This window comes from Dipodomys spectabilis, unplaced genomic scaffold (assembly GCF_019054845.1).
Source record: "Dipodomys spectabilis isolate Male_0828 unplaced genomic scaffold, ASM1905484v1 ptg000506l, whole genome shotgun sequence".
Classification (NCBI taxonomy): domain Eukaryota; kingdom Metazoa; phylum Chordata; class Mammalia; order Rodentia; family Heteromyidae; genus Dipodomys; species Dipodomys spectabilis.
In genome coordinates, this window is record NW_024871183.1 from 1,341,868 (window position 1) to 1,367,097 (window position 25,230).

Here is a 25,230-nt window from a genome sequence, read left to right on the forward strand (position 1 = left end):
TAATTTTAAAACTGCTCCTAAGTTAGAGTTTTGCTGAAATATTTACTCATCTTTTCCAGATATGCTTCATACCAAAAATCAATCCATCTCAGATTTTTCTAGTGAACTACCAAAGTTGCACACTCACACTCACTCACACATTCATACAATTGTATTACGAATTTGATAATGATTTAAATTAAAAATATCTTTCATTGAGGATGTTCTATTATACATGGATAGGTCAGAGATTAATGTATATAATGAAAAAACTATGTCACAAATAAAGCCAGCCTAGAATTTGATTTTCTTTATGAAAATCAAATTTTCTTTATGGCTGGAGGCCATAGCACTGGCAACATGAACTAATTTCTCTGGGGGCCACGGCCTCTAACCCCCCCCCCCCAAAGCAATACAGAGGGCTGGGGCACTCACCCCCATTTCTGATATGCTCAAGGTAGATACCACACCAGCAATGTGAATTCCTTTGTTTATATCACCCCCTCCTTGAACATTTATAAAAACTATCTACAATTGAGAATTATCACTAACAAATGTTTCCAGTTCTATTTCAACGAGTGTGCTATTTAAATTAACTACAAATACCCATGTATTCTTCATGTCTGTTCCAACTTTTTTCTTTTCTCTCTTTCTCTCTCTCTCTCTCTCTCTCTTTTTGGCAAACTAAAAAGGTGTATGACTTCTGCTCGCCAACTTATATGTCTGAGGTTTAGCTTGGTATCCTGCGGTAAAAGTACATGTAACCAAGGTCTTTAGGAGGTCTTTCAGAGGCACAAACTTTGTGGTCATTGTAGATCACCCATCTGAAAACAGAAGATAGAAGCAGTTGATAAATAATTTGCAGAGAGAAGTTACTATATCACACAAAGCAATCATTCTTAACATAATCAAGATACTTTAAAATCACCAAACTCCAACTAGGTATATTTTTTTTAAAAAAGGAACAAAATGTGTATGGGGAATTACTGCTGCTTTTGGTTTGAGCTCCATTAATAAAAAAGTAGTTTGTAAAATATAATTGGGACTGGAGGTGCAGGTCAAATGGTTGAGATTTACTTGCCTAGCAATGCCAGGCCCTGGGTTTAAATATCAGCACTATGAAAAGTTAATTAATAAGTTAGCTGATTAAGTATATCTGGATGCTACAAATATTGTAAGCCTTACATTCTATAATTCCTTTTGTAGAAATTCAGGAACTGCTTCAAAAATGGAGCAAAAAATTCTATACAATAATATCTATCTAAGATAAAACCTGAAGTCTATGATGAACTAAAATCTTTTCAAAGAATATCTGAAGTAAGAAAATTGTGAAAGGTAATTGTGAAAACATAATATAAATCACAAAAGAAGAGGACTGGTAGAGTGGTAGAGTGCTGGCTTAGCATGCATGAAGCCCTGGGTTCAATTCCTCAGTACCAATTCCTCAGAAAAAGCTAGAAGTGGTTCTGTGGCTCAAGTGGTAGAATTCTAGCCTTGAGCAAAAGAAGCTCAGGGACAGTGCCCAGGTCCTGAGTTCAAGCCCAGAACTGGCAAAAAAAAAGAATATGAAGATCAGGTTTAAAATTTTTATGTGCCCTGAACATACTGTAAAATTTTAGAACAGTTGTAAATATATAGAGGTACATATACATTCTCCTTTAATAAGACTAATAAAACAAAAAAAAAAATAGATCAAAATGTAGAAAGTGGTTATCTTTAGGCTTCAGAATACATAATCATTCATTGTTTTGCATTCTACACACAAATTTGTTACCATTACTCTTACCATTTTTTGAATTATAATTTAAGCCACTGTTCATTTTTAAAGTACTTTTAAAAGGAACACCATGCTGTGTAACAAAAAGAAGCCATTTTAAATACAAGCTGCAGTATTCAATGATTATACTAATCATTGAGATAAATTTAAGAGACTAATTGGGAAGATGGGTAGAACTTAGATAGGGAAAAAGATGAAAGGGTGACATTAAACCAAATATATTTTATCCATAAATTGACATGTTGAATTGAAGGCCCTTTGTACAACTACCTAAAGTAAAATAAAAAATTAAAGACAAACAAACAAAAAAGAATACAATTGTGTCTGGGTAGAGCAGACAACTCCTGAGGGGAAACCAAGCTCATACACTGCTCTAGCATCCATGCAGCTGAACACCACCCAAAGCAGGTGTGCACACATGCCGCTCACAGTTGGAATCTGCAGGAAAGGCACCAGGGAGAAGGTCCTGAGGAGAGCAGAAACCTTCCATACTGTAACTATCTCTTTACCACTCCACTGTACCTAAAGATTCTACCCAAGAAGTCAAGAAGCCAACTGCAAGGCTGTAAATTCAGTAACACAATGAAGGTTTGTGGTGGGGAGGTAAAACATAGATTATTGTTGAATTTAAATTTCCTATGAGTAACCAAAAATCTACTGATAGGATGCCACACAGAGAGTCACCCTTATAATCTCAAGCTCTTGAGAGGCAAAGACCAAGAAGACCAAGTGAAGTTTGAGGTAAGTGCAGGCAAAAAGTTTGCAAAAAAAAAAAAAATGAAAAACTGTCAGTCTCAAACAAATAAACCAGACACTACGGTACACATTTATTATCCCGGCTGCAAAGATCACAGTAGAAAAAAATAACTCAAGTTTTTTACTAGAAGCACCATTCAAGAGGTAGAATGCACGCCTAGTAAGCATGAGGCCCTGAATTCAAACTCCAGTACCACAAAAAAAAAATGTGTTAGCGAAAGTATGCCCAATGTAATATTTGAGATATACCAAATTTGAAACACATCTCTACTAAAAAGTAATTGTTTATTTAAATTTTAAGGTCAGTAGAACATCGTAGTTGGTTTGTTTCATTGGCTCGTTACTATGGTCTTCTCATGGTTCTAAATGCATATGTTCTACTGTGAGATAGAACTTGAATTTGGGAAGGCACCTTAATATGATGGTTAAGAGTACCTTTGAACACCAGCACTAATCCAATTATTTGCCAACTAGTGACAAGCTAAAAAGCTCTCTGAGCTGGGTCTAGAAGTTTATTATGGTTTTGAGAAGATACTTCTCCCTATAAGACAAAGAGGTAACCATACAAAGCACCCAATAAAGTCACTGGCTAAAGTATTGGTTCAATAAACCATGGCTATCATTTACCTTCTGAAAGACTTACCTTCCCTCCTTTTTGATATGGCAAACATAATGCCCACTCATCGTAGAAGTTCCCATGTGGCTGATGAATGCAAATAATTCATACACTATGAAAGAGGAAATAATTCAGTTGTTAGGAATTCAAGAAATCAAGAGTACTTCTAATCACAATTATAAACCAACAATAATATAATCCAATGACTATTTAGAGCTGAAAGACAAAATCTGTTTACCTTGCTATATTGGTCACACACACACACACACACACACACACACACACACACACACACACACACACACACACACACACAACCCACCTACAAACTTATAGTAACAAAAGTGGGATATGAACTATCAAAGTACAGCTGGTATTAAATTCAAATCTGGAAGGGGGTTTCATATTCTCCCATCCCAATCTGTTCTATTAACTTCCAGATAGCGTGAAGGTAGACAAACCATTTCATTTCTAGGAGCTTGTTTCTACATTAGGGTAAAAAAAAGAGACAGAAAAAAACCCACATCTACTTTCCAGAATTACAGGAAATTTACATAAGCAACTCAAACTTAAATGATCAGCCTGGTGCTAGTGGCTCATGCCAGTAATCCTAGTCAGTAGGCAGAGATTTGAGAATCTAGGTTCAAAGCCAGACTGGGCAGACAAATACAAGAGACTCTTATCTCCAATGAACTAGCAAAACACCAGAAATGGAGGTGGGTTTTAAATGATTGGAGGCCCTGAGTTCAAGCTTTACAACTGGTGTGGCAAAAAATAAAACCTAAATTGACATAGAGAATTATAGGGAAAACAGCATTAGATAAGGGTTCACGCAAGATTATTCATGATTACGACATATGTGGGATCCAACTTCAGGCTTCAGGTTTTCTGAACAAGGATTAATATAACATATATATTAATATAACAGAGTATGTGTATATATATACATATATACATATATGTGTGTATATATATATATATATATATATATATATTTCTTAGAGAATAAACACCAGTCATACTATATATATATATACCATCAGGTGCAGTACTCTATTATCAGTTTCAGTTCAGGTTCTTTCAGTTAATTCTAATCCACACAACACAAGCATGCATTAGGGACAATCCACTCAGCCAACTAGGAAAAAAATATAAAATCTTATAGTAATTTCTGAGTAGTGTTGCTATGTAAATACAAAAAGAAAATATAGACTTGTGTGTATTTTAGTATTTAATTTTAAGTATATATTGTGAAAAAGAAAAGTATTGATTTTGGATCAACCTTTAAGCTCACCCTTCTCTCCCATTCCTTTTCTTTGCTTTTGAGCCATTCTTACTCACTTACTCAGCTGGGCATCCCAGGTCTTCAACTTATTCACCCTTCAACAGCATCACACAGTGATAATCAGATTCTCCTTCCCCAAATATCTGTCCAGGACATGACTCATTTAGCTGGCCAGATATGGCTGCTTTGCTGGCATTTCTTCAATTCCCTAACCTGTGAATGTTGCTGACCTTTGGCTTGGACTTAAAACTTTCTTTTCCCTGTATCCTGTTATTTTTTAATCTGAAAGTAAATGGTATTGGTTTTATAATTTCATGTCTAGAACATTCATTGTTCACATATTGTGTAAAAAATGTCCAGGTGTAAAAATGCATGCCTGTAATCCCAGCATTTGAGAAGCCTAGGCAGAGGGATACCAAGTTCAAGACCAGTATGGGATACATAGCAAGAAATTAAAATAATAATAAATTTTGTACCACCATGTTGTACTCACTTATTAATTCTAAGTCCTTCAATAGATTCTTTAAGGTTTTCTATATACAAAATCATGTTATCTATAAAAATAATTTTACTCCCTGATAATCCAGATGTGTTTTGTTTCATTTCTTGCCTGTCTGCATTGGTCAGAACCTCGTGTGCAAGTTTAATCATGATGGCAAGAGGAAGCATTCTTGTCTTTTGTGGAAAACAATTCATTTTTTATATTGTTTCACATATATTGTAAATTTGGGGTTTTGTTTGATTGATTTGCTGCTTGGAGATATCTTTGGGGGGAGAATACAAAACATTTCTCCCACTGCTAGTTTGTTGAACAATATCTCTTTAGTCTTACCTAGTTCAATCAATAGTGACAAAATCTAGACTTCCCTCTCATACTTTTACATCCAGCCATTTATCAGCACATTCCATCAGTATTTCCTTCCAAAAATTTCCTGAACACAACTATCTCTAGCCCTGTCTACTAGTAATCACTGATCATCATTGACATAACTCATAATTGGATTCCCTGTCTCCTTCATTTTTCTGCTATTAGCTATTGACAATATGGCTTCCAGAGTGGTCTTTTTTCAAATGAAAATGTGTTATTAGTCTGTCCCAAAATTCTCAGTGGTTTTTTTATGTCTTCCTTCTCTAATATCAGTCTATAACTTGCCTTTATTTCACTCCAACTGCTCTGGCCTCTTGGCTGATCTTCAAGTCTTTGCAACTACAGTTATTCCTATTTAAAGTTTTTCTTTCAGGTATCACATGATGCACCCTTCACCTCACTGAGATGTCAGATTAAATATCCCCTCATCAGAAAGCTTCCCTGAAGCACCTTATAAACTCTAGCCCTTTCTCCCACCCTGCCCTCACTCTTGTTGCTCCCTGTCCCTTATCCTGCTTTACTATCTGTCCAGCTTGACGTACCACATGCCATGTCACCTACTTCTTTGTACCTTTATCTAGTGTCTATTTCCTTTTCGCTCAGGCAAGAATATAGCTCAATAAGCACAGAGAGTCTGTTTACTGAAATATTCCAGGCACAGACAACAGCCCTTTGCATGCAATTAAGTACTAAATAAATATGTTAAATTATAAAGAAATGAATAAAGGAATGGCTCCTTTTACGCCATCTCCTCACTGTCTTTTCTTTGCTGTGTGTGTGTGTGTGTGTGTGTGTGTGTGTGTGTGTGTGTGTGTGTGTGTGTGTGTGTGTGTGTGTGTGTGTGTGTGTGTGTGTGTGTGTGTGTGTGTGTACTCAGGGCCTGGGGTCTGTCCCTGAGCCTCTTTGTGCTCAAGGCTAGTTAGTACTCTATCATTTGAGCCACAGCACCACTTAGGGTTTTTTGAGTGGTTTATTGGAGATAAATCTAAGGTGTCAGACTCAGCTTGCCAATTAAGGCCCTACCCTGAGTTCCTACATATTTACAAAAATATGTTATTTCCCCATGCTGTATTGTTTTCCTGGTGTGACATACAAATTCCCACCCCAGTTGCAACAGTCTCCTTACAGGGAGCAACTCAGAATGGGACTCTCCCCATAATTCCTGTACTCCATGTAACACCTTTATAACACCTCTTCTCAGAACTGACTCCACCCCCAAATTCCCATACTCTACATAATGTGATTCATGTGACTGCCCATGTGACGCATGTGACTGCCCCCTAAAATTCTGTTAAAATTCAGCCTACACCTGTCCATGGCTGCTGTCTCCATTCATGCTTGGAGCAGCCTGGCAGGTCTGTCCCCCAATAAAGCCTTGAGTTCATATCGGTCACTCTTGCTCACTTTTCATTTCTTACAATAGGAGTCTCTTGGATTTTCCTGCCTAGGCTGGCTTTGAATTATGATCCTCAACTCTCACCCTCCTGAGTAGCTAGGATTACAGGCATTAGCCGCTGGGGCCCAGCTTACATATTTGTACATGCATGTGTATTTATTTTAAAACTACTTACTAAAGTATAAATTTGGGTACCAACTATTAAAATTATTTAATCAGAAATTAATCAGAGAGAATTACCTTTCCCACCATTAATGAATCTTCTCTGTTGCTATCATATCAGCTAAAAAAAAAAATCTCAGGTTTGGAATTGAGACCAGGCATAAACAGTTGGGTATATTAGTCATATGTTTGGCACTTATTTTCAAAATAGTGATCCAGGAATCTTCCTCTGATACCAAAAGAATCTACCTCTCCTTCACTAAGCAGTAATGTCTGAAGCCCTTTCTTAATTTCATTTGGTTATATAAGCCCTTCTGGAACAATTTTACATCAAATTGAAAATCGTTATCTTGAAAGACACAAAGCTGCCCTCTAAGGCTCTTTATAAAATCAAGAGAGAATACAATACACCAGAATTCTCCCCTAAGCAACTGTTCCCCAAAACAATGACTTCAGCAATTCCACAGAGTATTTAGTGAGTACTTCTCACTGTAAGCCAAGATCACAACAATGAACCATTGTTCAGACACCCACACATCTAATGGATTGATACAACAGGCTACAAAAAAGGGATAAATCCAGAACTTCCTAATATATATCAGACCATTAGCACCCAAAAGCAATTTCTCCTCTTCTGGTAAATGACAATCCATATATATACACATATATATAGTCAGAATTATAAAAAATTAAAGTTTAGCATAACCTTTATTGTCAAAAATCATCAACACATTATTCAAGAACTCCCACTAAGAATTGACAACAGAAAAAAGGCTCTCTCTCGCTTTCTCTCACTCTGTCTCTGTCTCTTTCTCTTCTCCCTCCCCCCCCTCTCTCCCTGTCTCTCCTCTCTCTCTCTTGTTCTCTCTTATTTTAAATTGTGTTATTCCTGGGGCTTGAATTTGGGGCCTAAGCACTGGTCCCTGAATTTTTTTGCTCAAGGCTTGTGCTCTACCACCTGAGCCACAGTTCCACTTCTAGCTTTTTTCAGGTTAATTGGAGGCAAGCATCTCACTTTCCTGCCTGAGCTGCCTTCAAATAACTAGTAGCTAAAATCACAATGAGGATTACCAGCTGAATGTCTTAACTGATTTGCAAAAAAACTAAACAGGTAAGAGACATAAATATATACATGTGTATATATTTTATATATGCATGGCTTATAACAACAGTAATTTATTAGTTTTTTACAGTGTTGGATTTCATAAATCTAAAATCAAGGTGTTGACAAGGCTAAATTCTTTGTAGACACTTCAGAGGACAATCTTCCTTTGTCATCATTCCAGCCTCTCATTCCATCCCCGCATTTCCTCTGGCCCTAATTACTTCCCTCTTATAGGGTCTTTTGTGATGACAGACAATTTATATTTGTTTCCCCCCAAAAAGTCAAGATGAATAAACCAGACAAGGAAGCTTTTGTTTCTTCTCTCAATTCACAGAGCTCTCCTTTCAAAAGCATCATGAACCATCATCCCCCTCTTCTTTTTTGGTTTGTTTTGCCAGTCCTGGGACTTGAACTCAGGTTATGAAGATTAAAAAGGCAGTGAAGACGAGAGAAACATTTCAGAACTGCTGACTTTCCACAGAGAAACCTTCAAAGCCTGACTCACCACTACATGTCCCATCTCTGGAAGAGCATCCCTCCAAATAGTCAGAACTGAACTGTGTGTTAAGTTCATGTTTCTCCTTCTTATACATCTGGTCCTTTCTGAACTCCTAAGCAAACATCTTCTCTCAACCTTTCTAATAACTGAGATTTTTTTTTTAATTTAATTTAATTTTATTTGTGAACATACTGTACAGAGGAGTTACATTTACATGGGCAGGATAATGCGTACATTTCTTACCAAGCATTGCAGCCTCCTCCTTTGTTTACCCTTCACATCCCTTCCCAGCCTCCCCCCTCCCCCCCAATCCCAATCCTTCTCCTCCCCCCCCTTCCCCCCCCCCCCCCCGCACTAACGTTGTAAAGCTCATAACTGAGATTTTTGACATCGTATTTTATTACTACCATCTCCAGGAAACATGATAAGAACAATTATATTCTTTTGATTTTGTTCTTTGTGAACACTATTTTCAGGAAAGATTCCATGAAACTTGGGAAATAAAAGAGCTAGACAGCATTTCAATGTCACATGGAGTGAAGACCACACAAAGATCACCCACAAGAGAGGATGCCAGTAAAACACTGGCCAAAGCCAGCCTTCAGCCTGTTTTTGTTCAGGTGAGTAGGAGGAGAAGGAAAAGAGAAGCATGTAAGTAAGATAGACACGCACATGGCCCACGAAACCTCACATACTATCTGATCTTTTAGAGAATAAGTTTTCTGTTCCCAGGTCTGGCAGTATAAACATATTCATCTCACTGCTTACTGCTTATGGGTTAAAGGACCAAGACTTAGAAAGTTACTTGTTAATGTCTAGCTTTTGTCTGGCAAAATTACAAAAAAAAAAATCTGTCCACTGAGACAAATACCATATATATAATTACTCATCAAGTCCATGTAACATTCGTTAGATTTTCTTTAAATGTACTAACTTCTCAAATATTTTTAAATCAGTCTGACATCAGCCTACTTCACTCATTAGTGAGTTAAAGAGTATCTGTGATTTTTAAAAAAGAGTATCTGTGATAGATGTTTATTTTATATTTATTTGAAAGTCATGAGCTTGCCTTTTAAAATTTATGCTTTAACAATTATGACCAAAAGCAAATGTATTCAAGAGTATTTTATATGAATTCATTTTTATAAGCCATTATAGCATCTACATACACTTCCAAGTGGTAGTATCTCAAGTCATGACAGTCTACAACTGAAGTGGAGGGAAAATCTGAATAAACCTCTAGCTCCACTTGTATTTAACTATATGCTTTTTCACCAATTTTACAGGTAGTATGGCTAAGATGTATGCTCCAATTCGCCTTGCTATAGATAACACCTTGACATTTAGCTAATAATGGTAAAGATACTTAAAGTTGTTAGTCAGGGATTTAGACTTCTTTATCTTGAAGTGGTTGAAACCATGGACCATTTGAGATCATCAAAGACCACCATGGCTGGACACAGGGCAGGTGCACTCCAAGGGCCTAAATTCATGCCTGTCATACACTGAAAGTGGATGTGCTCTTCTCTACCCCCTTACTCTCCCAAACAATCTTACTGACCTTAGAAAGCAGGTGTACCATAAAATCTAGGATACCTTCACATTCTCTCAGAATGAACTAGATGGATGAATAAAATGATTGGTAATCACCGCAAAAGGACAGAAGAAAAACTCCCAATCTCTTAACCTATTAATTTTTAAAAATATGGCACAGTTTTTTTTCTTCATGCTCACCCATGTGTTTTGTGTGTACACATGAAAGAGAGAAAGAAAGAGACAGAGGGAGAAGGGGAGTATTGGGATTTGAACTGAGAGCTGGGGCACTGTCCCTTAGTTGTTTTGCTCAAGGCTGGTACTCTACTTGAGCTACAGAGCCACTTCCCTCATTTGTTCTTTTTTTTTCATGGTGTTGTGGGGCTTGAACTCGGGGCCTCAGCTCTTTCCCTAAGCCCGTCTGCTCAAAGCTAGTGCTCTACTACTTAAGCGACAGTGCCAGTTCCAGTTTTCTGGTGGTTAATTAGAGATACGAATCTCACAGACTTTCCTCCCTAGGCTGGCTCTGAGCCAAGATCCTTAGCTTTCAGCCTCCTGAGTATCGAGAATTACAAGTGTGACCACCGGAGTTCTGTTAACAGCTGTAACAGTCCATACTTACCACAAGGCCAGAATGTTTATGCAAGAATATTTTCACAAGAAATAAAACACCTTTTGAAATATGCCCAGATCTGATTTCATTTCTATTGTCTCCCAGATAGAAGTTTTCACTCACCTCTGGCATCTGTGTACAAGCTCAATGAGGGCTAAACATTAGAGGACTAAAACCTCCACCCTCAGAGTGCGCTAATGAAACCATCTGAACAACATCCTATGGAAAGTCATAACTCACACAGCTTAATGCAATTGTTAATACAGGCAGATCTTAGTTTACAACTGTCTTCTCAAACAACAGCTAACAATCATCAATCTATTTGTTATGCTGGCTAAACTCCAAATATCACTTTTCTTCAAATATGAGTTCTCAGTCATTCATACTTAAGTATGACTTAGTTTACTCCAGAGACTAGCTTCCTATCAACTTTCAACAGCAACAATGGAAAACAGAAAACATAAACAAGACAAAACAAAACACCAGGAATTGCAACAAGTGCTAAAGTGGGATGAGAACTAGACCCAGGAAGGAAGTTTATGTGGCTTCCAAGTAGACCACTGGGCTTAGCTTCCTGGGAAGAGCAGAGACCCTGGCACTAAGCAAAAAGAAGTTGTCTCTACCTCCTTACTGCAAAACCTCAGCTGCAAATGAGCTGTACCATTACAGCAACAAGGCTGAAGGAACCAAAGCAAGTTTTGAGTAATCACAGCTAATCACATGTTAATTACACTGGCAATCAGTGAGTTCTTTGGAAAAAATTAAATACTCATTAAGTGTGATAAGGAAACAGAAATAATCTTGCAATTTTCCAGAATCCAGAGAGGTCAGGGCAAAGGCTTTGCTTTTCTACTGTTTAGAAACTTTTCAAAATTCAATATTAAATGTATAGGACATGCCAATAAACAGCTTTAGGATAGATAGATTTTTATATTCTTCCCAGTACAACACATGGGACATATGTGTGTGTCATGAAATAAGGAAGAAAGGAGAAAGGACTTAGGTTCCATCTAAGACAGACCATCTAAGACAGACCTAAGTTCCTTCCTGGTTCAAAAACAGCCACTAGGAACCCACCTCTCCCTAGGACTCTGGGACAGGAGTTCAGCACTGTTAGAGCACTTAAATAATGTTAAAGTACTGTTACTTATAAACCTTTATTGTAAACAACCTTTTAAAAGTCTGTGCTTTCTTTCTACAGGAAGTCCATTTCCTTTCAAGATGAAGTCTGGGACAGGCTTTCTGTTTAACTGATAGCTGTTAGACCTTTCTCTACTGTCAATCTGAGCCCTTGCTGCATTGAGGGAGAGCCTGCCTGCCAAGTAGCTAGACTGTTCTGGTGCAAGGCTATCTTGAACCCAAAGCAGAATTCCAATTCCAGAGAATACTCTCCCAGCAAGCAGATTCTGCCACACTTTTTGGCCACCAAATCCTCAATAAAACCTGTAAGAGCCTGTAACCACTTCCACCCAGATGTAAGGACAATATTCCTTCCCTTGGTGATGGAGCAGAAGATCTGGGACCAGTTCAAGCAGTCCATCACTTTTGGTTTCTTGTTGTTTTAGGCCACTGAGGCTTCAACTCAGGACCTGGGTGTTGGTCCCTTAGTTTATTCACCTTCAGCTTTCAGCTGGTGCTCTACTACACTGGAGTCACAGCTCCACTTCCAGCTTTTTGGTAATTAATTGAACGTAAGAGTTTCATGGACCTTACTTCCTGAGCTGGCTTTGAACTGCAATCCTCAGATCTCAGCTTCCTGAGTAGCTAGGATTATAAGCCACTAGCACCTGGCCACAGCTGCCATTTGTATAAAATACCATGACTGATGCCAACACAATCCTCTTTTTTATGAGGGGACTGCTATTACTAGTGCATACATCTTGGTCACATCCTTTTTCTGACTATAAAATCAGGATTCTCAGCTACTTGGTGAGCAGCTAGGAGATACTTCTATGCTGCCCTGGTGTTGCAATATTAGATCCAAATAGACTTCTCTTCAGTGGTCGGCTATGCCTCCCTTAGATTCTCATCATTAAGAGAGCAGCTGGGCTTGTAAATTGAAGAAACAAGAAGTGGAAGCAGTGATGGGGCAGGAGCAAAGCCAACAAGGAGTTCCTACTATAGCAGGAACGTGTAGCAGGCATGGCAGTGGCTAATGGAGGACCAGAGCCTACCCCAGAAGCTGGATCACTCACAGTCTCAGGCCAATCAAGGCCAATCAGGGCCAATCAGGGCCAGCAGTCAGGCCTGTGGTGGCGGAGGAAGTTGCGATGTGGTTGGAGCAGGCTGTCACATTTTCAAACCCAAACCAGGAGAGCTGTAACATACCCATACCTCAAGCCATTCATCAACCCCAGCTCCAACCCTGAAACAGAGAAGCCTATGAACAGCTCCAGCTGCCAAAAACCTTGGTCTAGTCCTGGAGTGTGGAAGCTGTAGGCTACAGAGTCACCTGTCTCTGCCTACTGCCAAATTCCACCATTGCTGACACAATCCTTCAAGACCCAGAATATTGGGAGGACCTACCCACAACTTTTATCTGGTAGAGCAGAAGGACCATAATGAATGACACTAAATATTCACCACTTCCCATATGAACACCTACCTATAAGGTGGGTGTTGACCTGTAGGCAGTGAAAAAAAGAAAGAAAGAAACAACTAGAGGAGCGAGCGCCTGGCACATTCAATAAATGACAGTGACTATCATGTGTTAAAGAGTTTCAAGCATTAACATTACTTCCTTGTTGCGTACTGCTTATCCAAAATGTTTAGGATTAGAAATGTTTCAAATTGCTGGGTTTTCCCATTTTTTAAAATTTAATATATAGAATAAGATATCTTAGGATGCCTTCATATTTCATCATGCCACCCACACACGAGGCAGAAAGTAATTTTCATGCAATACTTCTAAGTGTGCCTATATATATAAAACCCATCATATTATGACAGATATGGAATTTTCCATTTGTGGCTTCAGGTTGGCACACTAGTTTTGGAATTTAAAGCATTTCAGGTTTCAAATATTATGATAAGAAATACTTAACCTGAGGCAATTTTAAGTTAACATTTTCTCTAAAAGGAGAATCTGATACAGTGACTTTGAACCTCTAGCCTGGCAGTAATCACCTTTTACTGGTTCACACCTAGCTCAGTATTTTTGCTGCTGGTTAGCAGGTTTGTTGAGGTTCTGGTAACCATGCTCCCCTTCATATAGTGATAATGATTTAATATTGCTTTTTAAAGGAAGGGTTCTCAAACATAAGTTGTCAAAATCACCTAGAGGGCCTGTTAGAGCACAGATTACTGGGTCTTTCTCAGAGTCCCAAATTCATCAGATCTGAGTGGGGCCCAATAATTTGTAGTTCTAACAAGTTCTCAGGTGAAGTTGATTCTGTTGGTCCAACCCATATTTGAAACAGTGCTTGAAAAAGACCTACCTTTCCCTTCTAGCTCACCTGCTAGGAAGGAAGGAATCTTCACCCTCAGATTCCCTCAGCAGAGCTGATGACCCAGATCTGAGTGCATCCACCTCAGTGAGTCAGAATTGGCAACACAAAATGGTGTCTCATACTCTCAGGGCCTTTCCTAACTCTGGTATTATAACCCTGGTGCTTGTAACCATCTGATAGCTATTCTGGAGGGCTTATCTGAGAGTGGAATGGAGACAGTAAGGGACTACCACAGGAGAACAGAAGGCAAATAAAAGCATGGACTCTTAGATTACTACAAGTTTTCTTCTATCCAGCCTTGTTGCTCTCACAGCAGCTTAGGGGACAACACCCTTTAGACAACATGATGATGTCCAATAGCCAATTCCATCAAGTTAATAAAACCCTGTCTCGACTTTGTTGGGGGAGCAATCTGGTCTCCTCTGTGGTCAGTACTGATGCCTTTCTGCTCCTGAGCCAAATATTTGATTTTATTTTTATTTCCTTTAAGCCAAAGAGCTCATCTCCTGTAACAGAACAAACCACGAGGAAGCAGGCTCCTGGGTCCCATCAGATAGAAGGGATTTCATCTTGAATCAAGGATGCCTGGAATCAAGTCCCATTCCAGGACTTGCCAGCTTTTATAAGACAACCTATCACCCCATTTTGCTTAGATAAATTAGGCACAGATCTCTCACAACAGAAACCCAGAATAAGCTGTTTCTACTTGGTTTGTTTTGGCGCAAGTAGAACAATTACTTTTATCCTTTAATGGTATTATCTTACTCCCTAATGTAATTTACTTCTTAATGGTATTTGATACCCTCAAGTTAAATATTTCAGTCAACTCAACCAGAAAAAGATAGAAATGGCTTGGAACTTTATAACAACTTACCTAACAGATTACACATCTGTCCAGATTAACCTGAACATTTGAGGTAATTCAGTTCAAACCTCCATGAAATGGCTTCCTGCAAGGTCAGTAACTTTACAAAATACAGTAATAATTTCAAAAATAAATGAGTGAATTCAACACATATATAATGAAGAAAATGTAAACTTCAGAGACATATCTAAACTGGAAATTCAAAGGGAGTCTATAAGGAAAACAATATAGCTTTATGGAGGTGAGAGGAGGTGAGGGCTGAATCAGAGGAGAAATACTTCATGTCTCTGGCTAGAAAAACTCAATTATGTGAAGCTATTAGTCTTCCCAGACTAATCTATATTATGTGAAACTCACCTATAAATCACTTAAGAAACACACACAAAAAAATTATATATTAAAAAAGGAACGCACAAAATCTCAATAAATACTGGAAAATGACCAAAGGAATTGAGATATTCATTAGCACAAGAAAACCAATTAGATAATAAAGACAAAAAATTTGAAACAATGCTGGAGGGAAGAGGAGGAGTCACTAAAATAGCCAACTTGTACACAGAGGGTCATGGGACGGCAGGCTGCATTAAAACCTGAAAAACTTGCATACCTTACTCAAAAACCTCACACAGAAGCTTACTCTAAAGAAAAATAAAGATCTAATACTGTTTATTATACATTATTTTTAATAGAGAAAAGGAAGTTATATGTTGAACTAATATTAACTACCTAGATAGGGATTAAATTGGGTATTTGTTGTAGTGCTGTGAACCAAATTCATTCATTGAAAAAAACAACAAATAAGGTCTGGAGGAAGATGGCGGAGGAGAAACTGTAGAGCTGCTGCATGGCAAAGGACATAGCTAGCAAGATCAATAGAAAGCCCATGGATTGGGAGAAAATCTTCAACAGACAAGGGCCTCGTATCTAAAATATACTTAGAACTCAAAAAATTAAATCCCCCAACAACATCCTCAAAGAAACAACCACTTGTTTAATAAGTGGGCTAAAGACTTAAAGAGAAACTTCTCTGAAGAGAAAATAACAATAGCCAATAGACACAAGGAGAAATGCTCAACTTCTCTAGCCATAAAAGAAATGCAAATCAACATTGAGATTCCACCTCACCCCAGTTAGAATGGCTAGAATCAAGAAATCTAATAACAACAGATGCTGGAGGGGATGTGGTCAAAAGGGAACCCTACTGCATTGTTGGTAGGAGTGTAAACTTGTTCAATCACTCTGGAAAGCAGTATGGGGGTTCCTCAAAAGACTTCACATAGAGCTCCCTTATGACCCAGCAATCCCACGTTTGGGGATTTACGCAAACAAGGCCATACTAAAGCTGCCAGTACAACTACGTTTATCGCAGCATTAGTCACCATAGCTAAGATATGGAATCAGTCCCTCAGTAGACGAATGGATAAAGAAAATGTGAGTTATTTATTTATTTATATGAATTCTATGCCTCCATCAGAAAGAATGGCACTACACCATTTGTTAGGAAATGGAAAGACTTGGAAAAAATTATATTAAGTGAAGTAACCATATCCAAAATAACAGTCCCATGGTTTCCCTTATTTGCAATAACTAGTATACATCAAAAATCTTACCAGACAAGCAGAAAAGGTCAAAAGCTATGTACATATGAACATATAATATGATGCTAAGTGAAATGAACCCCAAGATAGGGACACGAGAGGTTTTCACTTTGCCACATTTTTTTAATGTACTATGTCATTTTTTTTTGTTTCTTTTGTATGTTCTCCCCCCTCCCCCCGCCCCCGGTATAACCCCTGTTGTCACTGTTGTCACTGATTCTAGTGCCCTGCATCTTGTATACACATTTTTCCAACTTGAGGAGGGGAAGGGAAATAATGCTGAAATAAGGATACAGGCTGAACCATTGTAGCAATGAGATGTACAAGACACTATGTTGAAAACTAACCTTACAACTTTGTTGTGGGGTGGGGGGTTTGGGGAGGAGGAAAGGGAAGGGAGAGGAGGGGGAAAACAAAGGAGTGGGTAACAATGCTCAATAGGAAATGTACTCATTACCTTACTCATGCATCTTACTCATAACCCCTCTGTACCATATCTTTACAATAAAAAAATTAAAAACTAATATGATCAAAGTACTTCATATGCACACATGAAAACAGCATTATGAAACACATTTAGTTGTTTAGAAAGTGAGGGAGTAAAAACAAGAAAAAGTAATAGAGGGGGGTGAATTGGATCAAAATATATGCATATATGGAAATGCCACAGAGAAATTTCTTTGTGCAATTAATATACAGTAATAAAAATCATTTAAAGTCATTGCTGTTAAATGAATGTGGAAACATTTCATTATTTGAAACCCTTTCTATAACAGTCTTATTTAAATATCTAGTTAGCCTAAAATTAGGTATATAAATTATGGCACATTTGCTTAATAGAACATTACTAGTGTATGTTTAATGATACAGATTTACATTTACATATATGAATACTTAGAGTTAAGAGAAAAAGTTAGTTATAAATAGAACATAAAATAAGAAGTTATTTTTCTTCATTCTTTCTGTTTTTTTTGTTTTGTTTTGTTTTGTTTTTGTCAGTTGCCGGGCTTGAACCCTGGGCCTGGGCACTGTCCCTCAGCAATTCAGCTCAAGGCTAGCGCTCTACCACTTGAGCTACAGCGCCACTTCCGGTTTTCTGAGTGGTTTATTGGAGATAAGAGTCTCATGGACTTTTCCTGCCCGGGCTGGCTTTAAACTGTGATCCTCAGATCTTAGCCTCTGGAATAGCTAGGATTATAGGCATGAGCCACTGGCGCCCGGCTCTTCATTCTTATATATTTGCATAGAGCTATAAAGACTACACACAAAACTTTAACACTGATTATAGCTGAGTACTAGAATTATAATTTCTAATGTCATATATATAATGTATATATATATATATATATATACATACACAAACATTTTCTCAAGTTGCTAAAATAATTGTATATCCATTTAACTGTAAGAAAAGTAAATAATATAAATGTTAGTGTTTTAAAAAGAAAAAGAAAACAGTGAGTAACATATGAGTTGGGTGTTAATGGGACAACATACTAGAAGTTATCTTTTCTTTCCTTTTGAACACATGCTGCACTCATATAGTACTAAGTGGAAGCAGAAAAAGCCACCCTGGAGACGCCCGGTAATGAGCCAAATACAGTGCTGGGAAAACTAGTTGAAAAAAATGTTCTTCTATAAAATCAGATTCAAAATGTATTTGTAAAATTAGGGAAGTCTTTGCTTTTCTGTTTTTTTTTGTAATTAATCTTTTTACCTCCCACTGTCTTTGTATCCTGCATATCTTATATGTGGTTTTCACATGGCTTAACTCATAATTGCCTTCCCCACTCTCACCCACAACCTGCAGCTCAACCCACACTGCCTTAAAGGGTGTGTGAAAGCATCATCGAGGCATGAAATCCAGCCATGTCTGCTGATCAACCTGTGGTGCAAGAAGCTTGGGGATGGAAATCTCTGGTCTTTATAATTAAGTGGTCAGTGCCTCCATATTCCATCAGAAGCACAGAAATCCTAATGGTTAAATCTTCCCAGTGCAGCTTCAAAGCAGCCCTGTCTTGTGGCTTATTCCTTCTAAGAGAAGGATTCTCCAAAAAAAGTCCATTATTGAAAAGTCAATGAAGCAGTGAACTGATGGAAGTAGAGCGCATAATAGATCTACTCGTGAATTATTGAGGAACTTTTCTATTACAACATCTAATATTTCAGGCAAACTAGTGATTTCTGAAATGTAATATAAGATCTTTCAGATAAATATGAAAGTTGGGAGAACTACATCTTATTCTTTTCTTCCTCAGTTGTGATGAAACAGTTTCAGTGAATAAATTCCTATTTTATGTTTGTTTTGTTTTTTTAAACATAAACCTTGCCTGTATCTCTCCTCCTCTCTCTCTAGGTCTAGACCAATACATGCCAAGTCTGGTGAGACCATTAATGAGGATATTTGTTCATAAGAACAAATATTGGTGATATAAATTTATATAAAGCCAATTATTATTTACTCAGTACTATCTATGTGTTAGACACCGCAAGTTTCATAAAATAATATCTGTCCTCCACAAGCTCCCACAAAAACAGGAAGTGCAAAGAGGTGCATAAATAGTTTTACTGCAAGAGGAATTTGATGCTTCTAACAATAGAAAAACAAATAATACATTCTAGTGGCTGTAGGCACAGGCCCTAGAGGTAGGCTGCCTGGGTTGGAACTCTGGTTCTACCCATCAGTCTATGAGAACTTAACAGGCTATTTACCCTTCTCAATCTCATTGTCTTCACCTGTAAAATAGAGATTATACTGGTATCTACCTCATAGGCTATTGGGAGAATTAAATATGGAAGTATGGAAGTATTTTAATAGACATATTTCAATATTTGTATAATTATTACTAGCAAAAAAAATAATTATTACTAGCATATGAGGTGATCACAGACTAATTATGATCATAATAAGGAACTGGACAAGCACCATGGAGAAATGGAATCTATGGCTATGTTATAAAGGATGGTAAGAATTTTAATGTGCAATGATGGTGATTCATCTGACCAGAAGCCTAGAGGCAGGCTAGATGAAAATTGGTGTCAACTGAGTGGTCCAGGGGTGTGACAGGGGAACAGAAAATGTGGTAGGCTGGGATATGATTCCAGGACATATTGAATGCCAGGCTAAGTATATGGATATCACTGGGCACTGGTGGCTAATGCTTATAGTCCTAGCTACTTAGAATGCTGAAATCTGAAGATCCAGTTTTGAAGCCAGCCCTGACAGAAAAGACTGTGAGACTCTTTAGCTCCAATTAACCACCAAAAAGCTGGAAGTGGAGCTGTAGCCCAAGTGGTAGAGCACTAACCTTGAGGAAAAAAGCTAAGGGACAGTGCCTAGGCCCTGAGAAGTTCAAGCCCCGGTACTAGAACATCCTGAAACACCCCTTCAGAGAATTACCAGTAGTTGGCATTGATAGTGATACAGACAAGGACATGAGACCACTTGTCTCATGTTCAAAAAGAACATGAGTGGACCACTTGTCCACTGTTCAAAAAGAATCACATAAAATAAATACAGTCTTTTAAACAAAAGCTTCTATTGGTCCATGAAGAAATTATATCTCAAAGAAATGGACAAAGTTAAAACTGGAACTAAATTTACACACACACACACACACACACACACACCCCTCCCAGTGATACAACTGTGAGGCTTTATCAAACCACTGTGGCCTAGGCAAAGTAGCAAAATGCATACTGTGCTGACTTTCAATGCTGACAAAAGCTTGGGTATGTATGGGTGAGGGGAAGGGCGGTCATGATACTAGGAAATGTCTAAAGCAAGAACTTACTTCCAGATCCATCCTTGACTCTAGGTCCTTCCGGCTTAGCCTCAGAAATGATGTTAGCATTGGCATTATTCTCGAGCTCAATCACAAAGTCACTGTCCTCTTCAAACTCAGGGTGGCTAAAGATCCAATCCAGTGCTCTTTCCAGGTTATTATTCTAATAAAATAAAACAATTTTATGACACATGCAGTCCCCTGGGTCTCATTATATCCTGACCACTTCAGCCAGATGCTGAACAGAGGGCAGAAGGCCTGAATTAATTAATCTAAGTGCCTCTGAGCCAGAAGCTCTGCCTCTTGCCTAAGAGCTGCACCCATGTCTGTAATTGGATTCACCAGAAAACAGTTCTGAGCAGTAGATCGTCATTCCAAAGCCCCAATCTGTCTCAGTCAGCATCTCTGCAGGCTGATACTGATAATGATGAGTGCAGAATGACAAAAGGAATAGGAACAGCATTTGTCTAAGTGCAGCCCCTTCTACTACCACAGTAACTGAACAAATCATCTTCTCTGCCAACTGCATTTCCTGGAGAAACATGAGATAGAGTGGTGCCAATGTGAATACTGTTCATGCCTCCTTTCTCTATATATTGGAGGAATGGCTAGATTGCAGTAGAGATGAGATTAATGACTTGGTTAAGTGATAGCTTTAGCACAAATAGTTCAAACCAATTCACCATGAAAGCATTCCCACCTTCCCCGGTGTGTGCTCTCACTGGCAAGCTAAAAAATCTGTTTAGTCAGAAGCTACAATCAAACAGTCAGGCAAACAAAATAAGCAGAAACACAAGGAAGTATCCTAAGTGAAATAAAATTTGGTTGAGACTCTCTTTTGAACATTTGAAAAGAAAATAGAGTGTTCCAGAAAAATTTCCACAGCCAGTCAAAAGACAGGGTATTGCCAGGCAGTGGTGGCTCACACCTGTAATCCTAACTTAGGAGGCTGAGATCTGAGAATTGCAGTTCAAAGCCAGCCCAGGCAAGAAAGTCCATGAAACTCTTATCTCCAATAAACCACCAGAAAGCCAGAAGCGGCATTGTGGCCCAAGTGGTAGAGCACTGGTCTTGAGCTGAAGAGGTCAGGGACAGCACCCAGGCCCAGAGTTCAAGCCCCACGACAAACAACAACAACAACAAAAAAGGCAGCATGGCCTCAGCCACAGACTGTATCAGCCAAGACAGGCAACAAGGACCTAGAAGCAGACATCCACTCAAAAATGGATTACGAAGCCAGGTACAGGTAGCTCACACTTCTAATCCTAGCTACTTTTAAGGCTGAAATCTGAGAATTATGGTTTAAAGCCAGCCTAGGCAGGAAAGTCCACAAGACTATTATCTCTAATTAAACAGAAAAAAAAAGCCAGAAGTAGAGGTATGGTACAAAAGTATCAGCCTTGAGTGAGAAAGCTAAGGGGCAGTGTCCAGACCCTGAGTTTAAGTCCCAGTACCAGCACACAAAAAAGTAGATTAGGATATGGCAAGAGAAAAAAAAAGATGTGTTTTATTTAAAATAAAAGTATTTTCCCTAAAATAGGTATCTATACTGCAAGAAATTTTATCTACCCTCTAGTTCCATAGTCCCTTAACTCCTAATATATCAGGATACTCCTCATATACACACACACACACACATATATATATATATACATATATATGTATATATGTGCAGAGAATTCCAAGGAGCTATTCAAGCCTTCTATGAGACTCCAGGAAGTGGAGCTGTAGCTCAAGTGGTAGAGCGCTAGCCTTGAGCTGAAGAGCTGAGAGACAACACCCAAGCCCAGGGTTCAAGCCCCACGACTGACCAAAAAAACAAAATAAAATAAAATAAATAAAAAATAAAACATTTCTCCATATCAGGTCTCCATATCAGAAAAGTATTATTTCATTCTCTTATTGACACAGAATCTCATGCTTGCCCTAGCAAGTTACAAATCAAATCCATGAGTCTTGTTGACAAGCATTTAAGATGAGGAGGGTTTTCTTGTAGTTTGGTTATGCTGCCCTAGCTTCATTGTCATCATATACTTTAATTCACTGTATTGTTTAGTTTAGCTATACATATACTATCTGTAAATAAATCTTTATGAGCCAAGGTAGGGTGCTATATTGGGCACAGATTGCTTCAAAGCAGTCAACAGATGTGAGAAGTCTTAGTTGCTACTGACAGAAACACAAACCTACTCCCTTAAGAGGGGCATTCACACAGTCTCTCAGGCTTACTGTTGCTTTTAGTGCCTGCACAGCCTGATTCCGCTGGAATCCCATGGAGGTAATGATAGCTATGATTTCCTCTGGAGGTTGGTTATCCAATGCAGTAGCACCAAAGACAGAAGCCCCAGCAGATGCTGCTCCTCCATAGCCAGGCATTGTCAGTGGTTCAGCAAAATCTGAAAATGATCACATCCAAATGTTTTTTGTTGTTGTCATTGAGTTTTTTTTAATTTTTTTATTGTAAAGATATTGTACAGAGGGGTTACAGTTACATGAGTAAGGTAATCAGTACATCTATTGAGCATTGTTATCTCTTCCTTTATTTTTCCCCTACTATCCCTTCCCTCCCCATCTCCCCAACTCACCCCCCCCCCCCGCCAAGTTCTAAAGTTCATTTTCAACATAGTATCTTGTACATCTCATTGTTACAGTGGGTCAACCTGTACCCTTATTTCAGCATTTTGTTATATCCCTTCCCCTCATTGGGTTTTTTTTTAATCTAGCAATTGACATGCTTTAGAGTTAAAGAAAAATATGTACAAAATTGTAATAATTAGGACAGTCTGGGATAAGCATAAAGATACACAAATCAATTTAATAGAATTGGAAGTTCAGAATTAGTCTATACATATAGGCATATGCTTATGGATCCATAACCTATTGATTTTTGACATGACCATCCAGTAGGGAAAAGACAATTTTCTCATCAAATAATGCTATAATAACCAGCCATTCCAATAGAAAAAATAAAGTCAAACTTCACACCACAGACAAAACTAACTGAAAATGGCTCATTAGCTTAAGTGTAGGGGCCAAAGCTACAAAACTTTTGGAAGAAACCATAGAAGGACTAAGGATGTGGCTCAAGTGGTAGAGTACTTGCCTACCAAGCACAAGTCCCTGAATTCAATCTCCAATAATGCAAAAAAGAAAAAGAAAACAGAAAAAAAAAACAGAAATAAATAAAGGTTTCTTAGACATAATATGAAAGACACCAGTGCCTACGGAAAAAAATAGACAATTGAATTTCATCAAAATTTCCAAAGCAGATGCTTCAAATTGTATTAGCAAGAATGTGAAAAGACAAGCTGAATGTGGTCACTCACATCTGTAATTCAAGCTACTCAGGAGAGTGAGATCAAGAAAATCATGGTTTGAGGCTAGCTTGAGCAAAAACTCTGCAAGACCTCATCTCAACCAGTAAAAAGCTGAGAAGAGTAGCTTGCACCTGTAATTTGAGCTACACAGGAAGTATAAATAGCAAGTGATCCAGGCTCACCTGGACAAAAAGTGAGACCCTATCCAAAAATTAACCAAAGCAGCCAGGCACCAGTGGCTCACACCTGTAATCCTAGCTACTCAGGAGGCTGAGATCTGAGGATCACAGTTCAAAGCCAGCCCAGGCAGCAAAGTCTATAAGATTCTTATCGCCAATAAACTACTCAGAAAAAGCTTGAAGTGGTACTTGTCTCAAGTGGTAGAGTGCTAGCCTTGAGCACAAAGAGGCTTAGAGACAGCACACAGGCCCTGAGTTCAAGCCCCAGAAGCGGCAAAAAATAAATAAATAAAAATAAACAAAGCAAAAAAGGATAAAGGCAGGGCTCAAGTGGCATAGCACTTGCCTAGCAATCACAAAGCCCTAAGTTCAAATCTCAATACTTCCAAAAACAAAAAATGGAAAGACAGCAAAATGAGAAAAAAATTGTGTATCATCTATCTGATATCTATCCAGAAATTAGAGCCCTCTTTCTGGGAATATCAAATGGTTCTTCAGAAAGCTAATATATTACATGACAATTCCTCCTGAGAGAAATGGAAATATATATCTACACAAAACTTTTGCACATGTTGGAGACACTGCTCAAGTGGTAGATTGCCAACTGTAAGCATATAAGGCAAAGAGATCTTGAGTTCCCAAGTTCAAGTCCAGTATTGATTGGCAGGCACACACATACACATATACACACACACACACACACACATACATTGTATGAAAATAATTATAGCCGCACTATAATTCAAAGACTGGAAACAATCTAAATGTCCATCAACTGATGAAATAATAAATAAAATGTATGTACACATAACAGAATTATTATTCTGCTATAAGAAAGAATGAAACAGCCAAGTATAGTGGCTCATATTTTTAACACTTGCTACTTGAGAGGCAAGGATTGGGAGGACAGCTGATCAAGGCCAGTCCAGGAAAACAGTTCCCAAGATCACCTTGTCAGTCAATAAGCTGGACACAGTAGTGTACACATCTTCTCAGCTATTCAGGAAGCATAAATAGGAGAGTCATGGTACAGGCCAGCACAGGCATAAACCTAAAGGCTTTGAGTTTATGCCTCAAGACTGTGATCACTAACACACGCACATACACACAAACACACATATGCACATATATATGCATGCATGCATGATTCATTCATATGAAATGCACAAAAAAAGATAATTTTTAACATTATAGAATATCCAGAAAGTAGATTAGTGATTTTCAGTGTCTGAGGAGAGCTAGAGAGGGAATGGGAAGTGACTGCTAGGGTGGAGAAGATTTTTTTAGAGTAAAGAAAAATGTTCTAAAATTATAAATGGTAGCAGCTATATAACTGTGAATGTACTAAAAAACCACTGGTATATATACTTTAAATGAGTAGCTAGATGAATTATATCTTATGAAGTAGACAAAAGAAAAGGCTAACTAAAGAGTTTGGATTTCTTCAT

At 38.2% G+C, this 25,230-nt stretch overlaps 1 protein-coding gene across 1 annotated transcript in view; it reads right to left on the minus strand.

Annotated features, from left to right (window-relative positions):
- Positions 1-404: 404 nt before the first annotated feature.
- Usp13 (ubiquitin specific peptidase 13) overlaps positions 405-25,230 on the minus strand; it is a 134,288-nt gene continuing 109,462 nt past the window's right edge. Inside the window, exons 18-21 of the mRNA XM_042669821.1 lie at positions 22,516-22,682; positions 20,296-20,449; positions 3,156-3,240; positions 405-803 (exon numbers count right to left, since the gene is read on the minus strand). Coding sequence (XP_042525755.1) covers positions 710-803; positions 3,156-3,240; positions 20,296-20,449; positions 22,516-22,682 — 500 coding nt within the window. The 3' untranslated portion in view covers positions 405-709. The remainder of the gene's footprint in view (positions 804-3,155; positions 3,241-20,295; positions 20,450-22,515; positions 22,683-25,230) is intronic.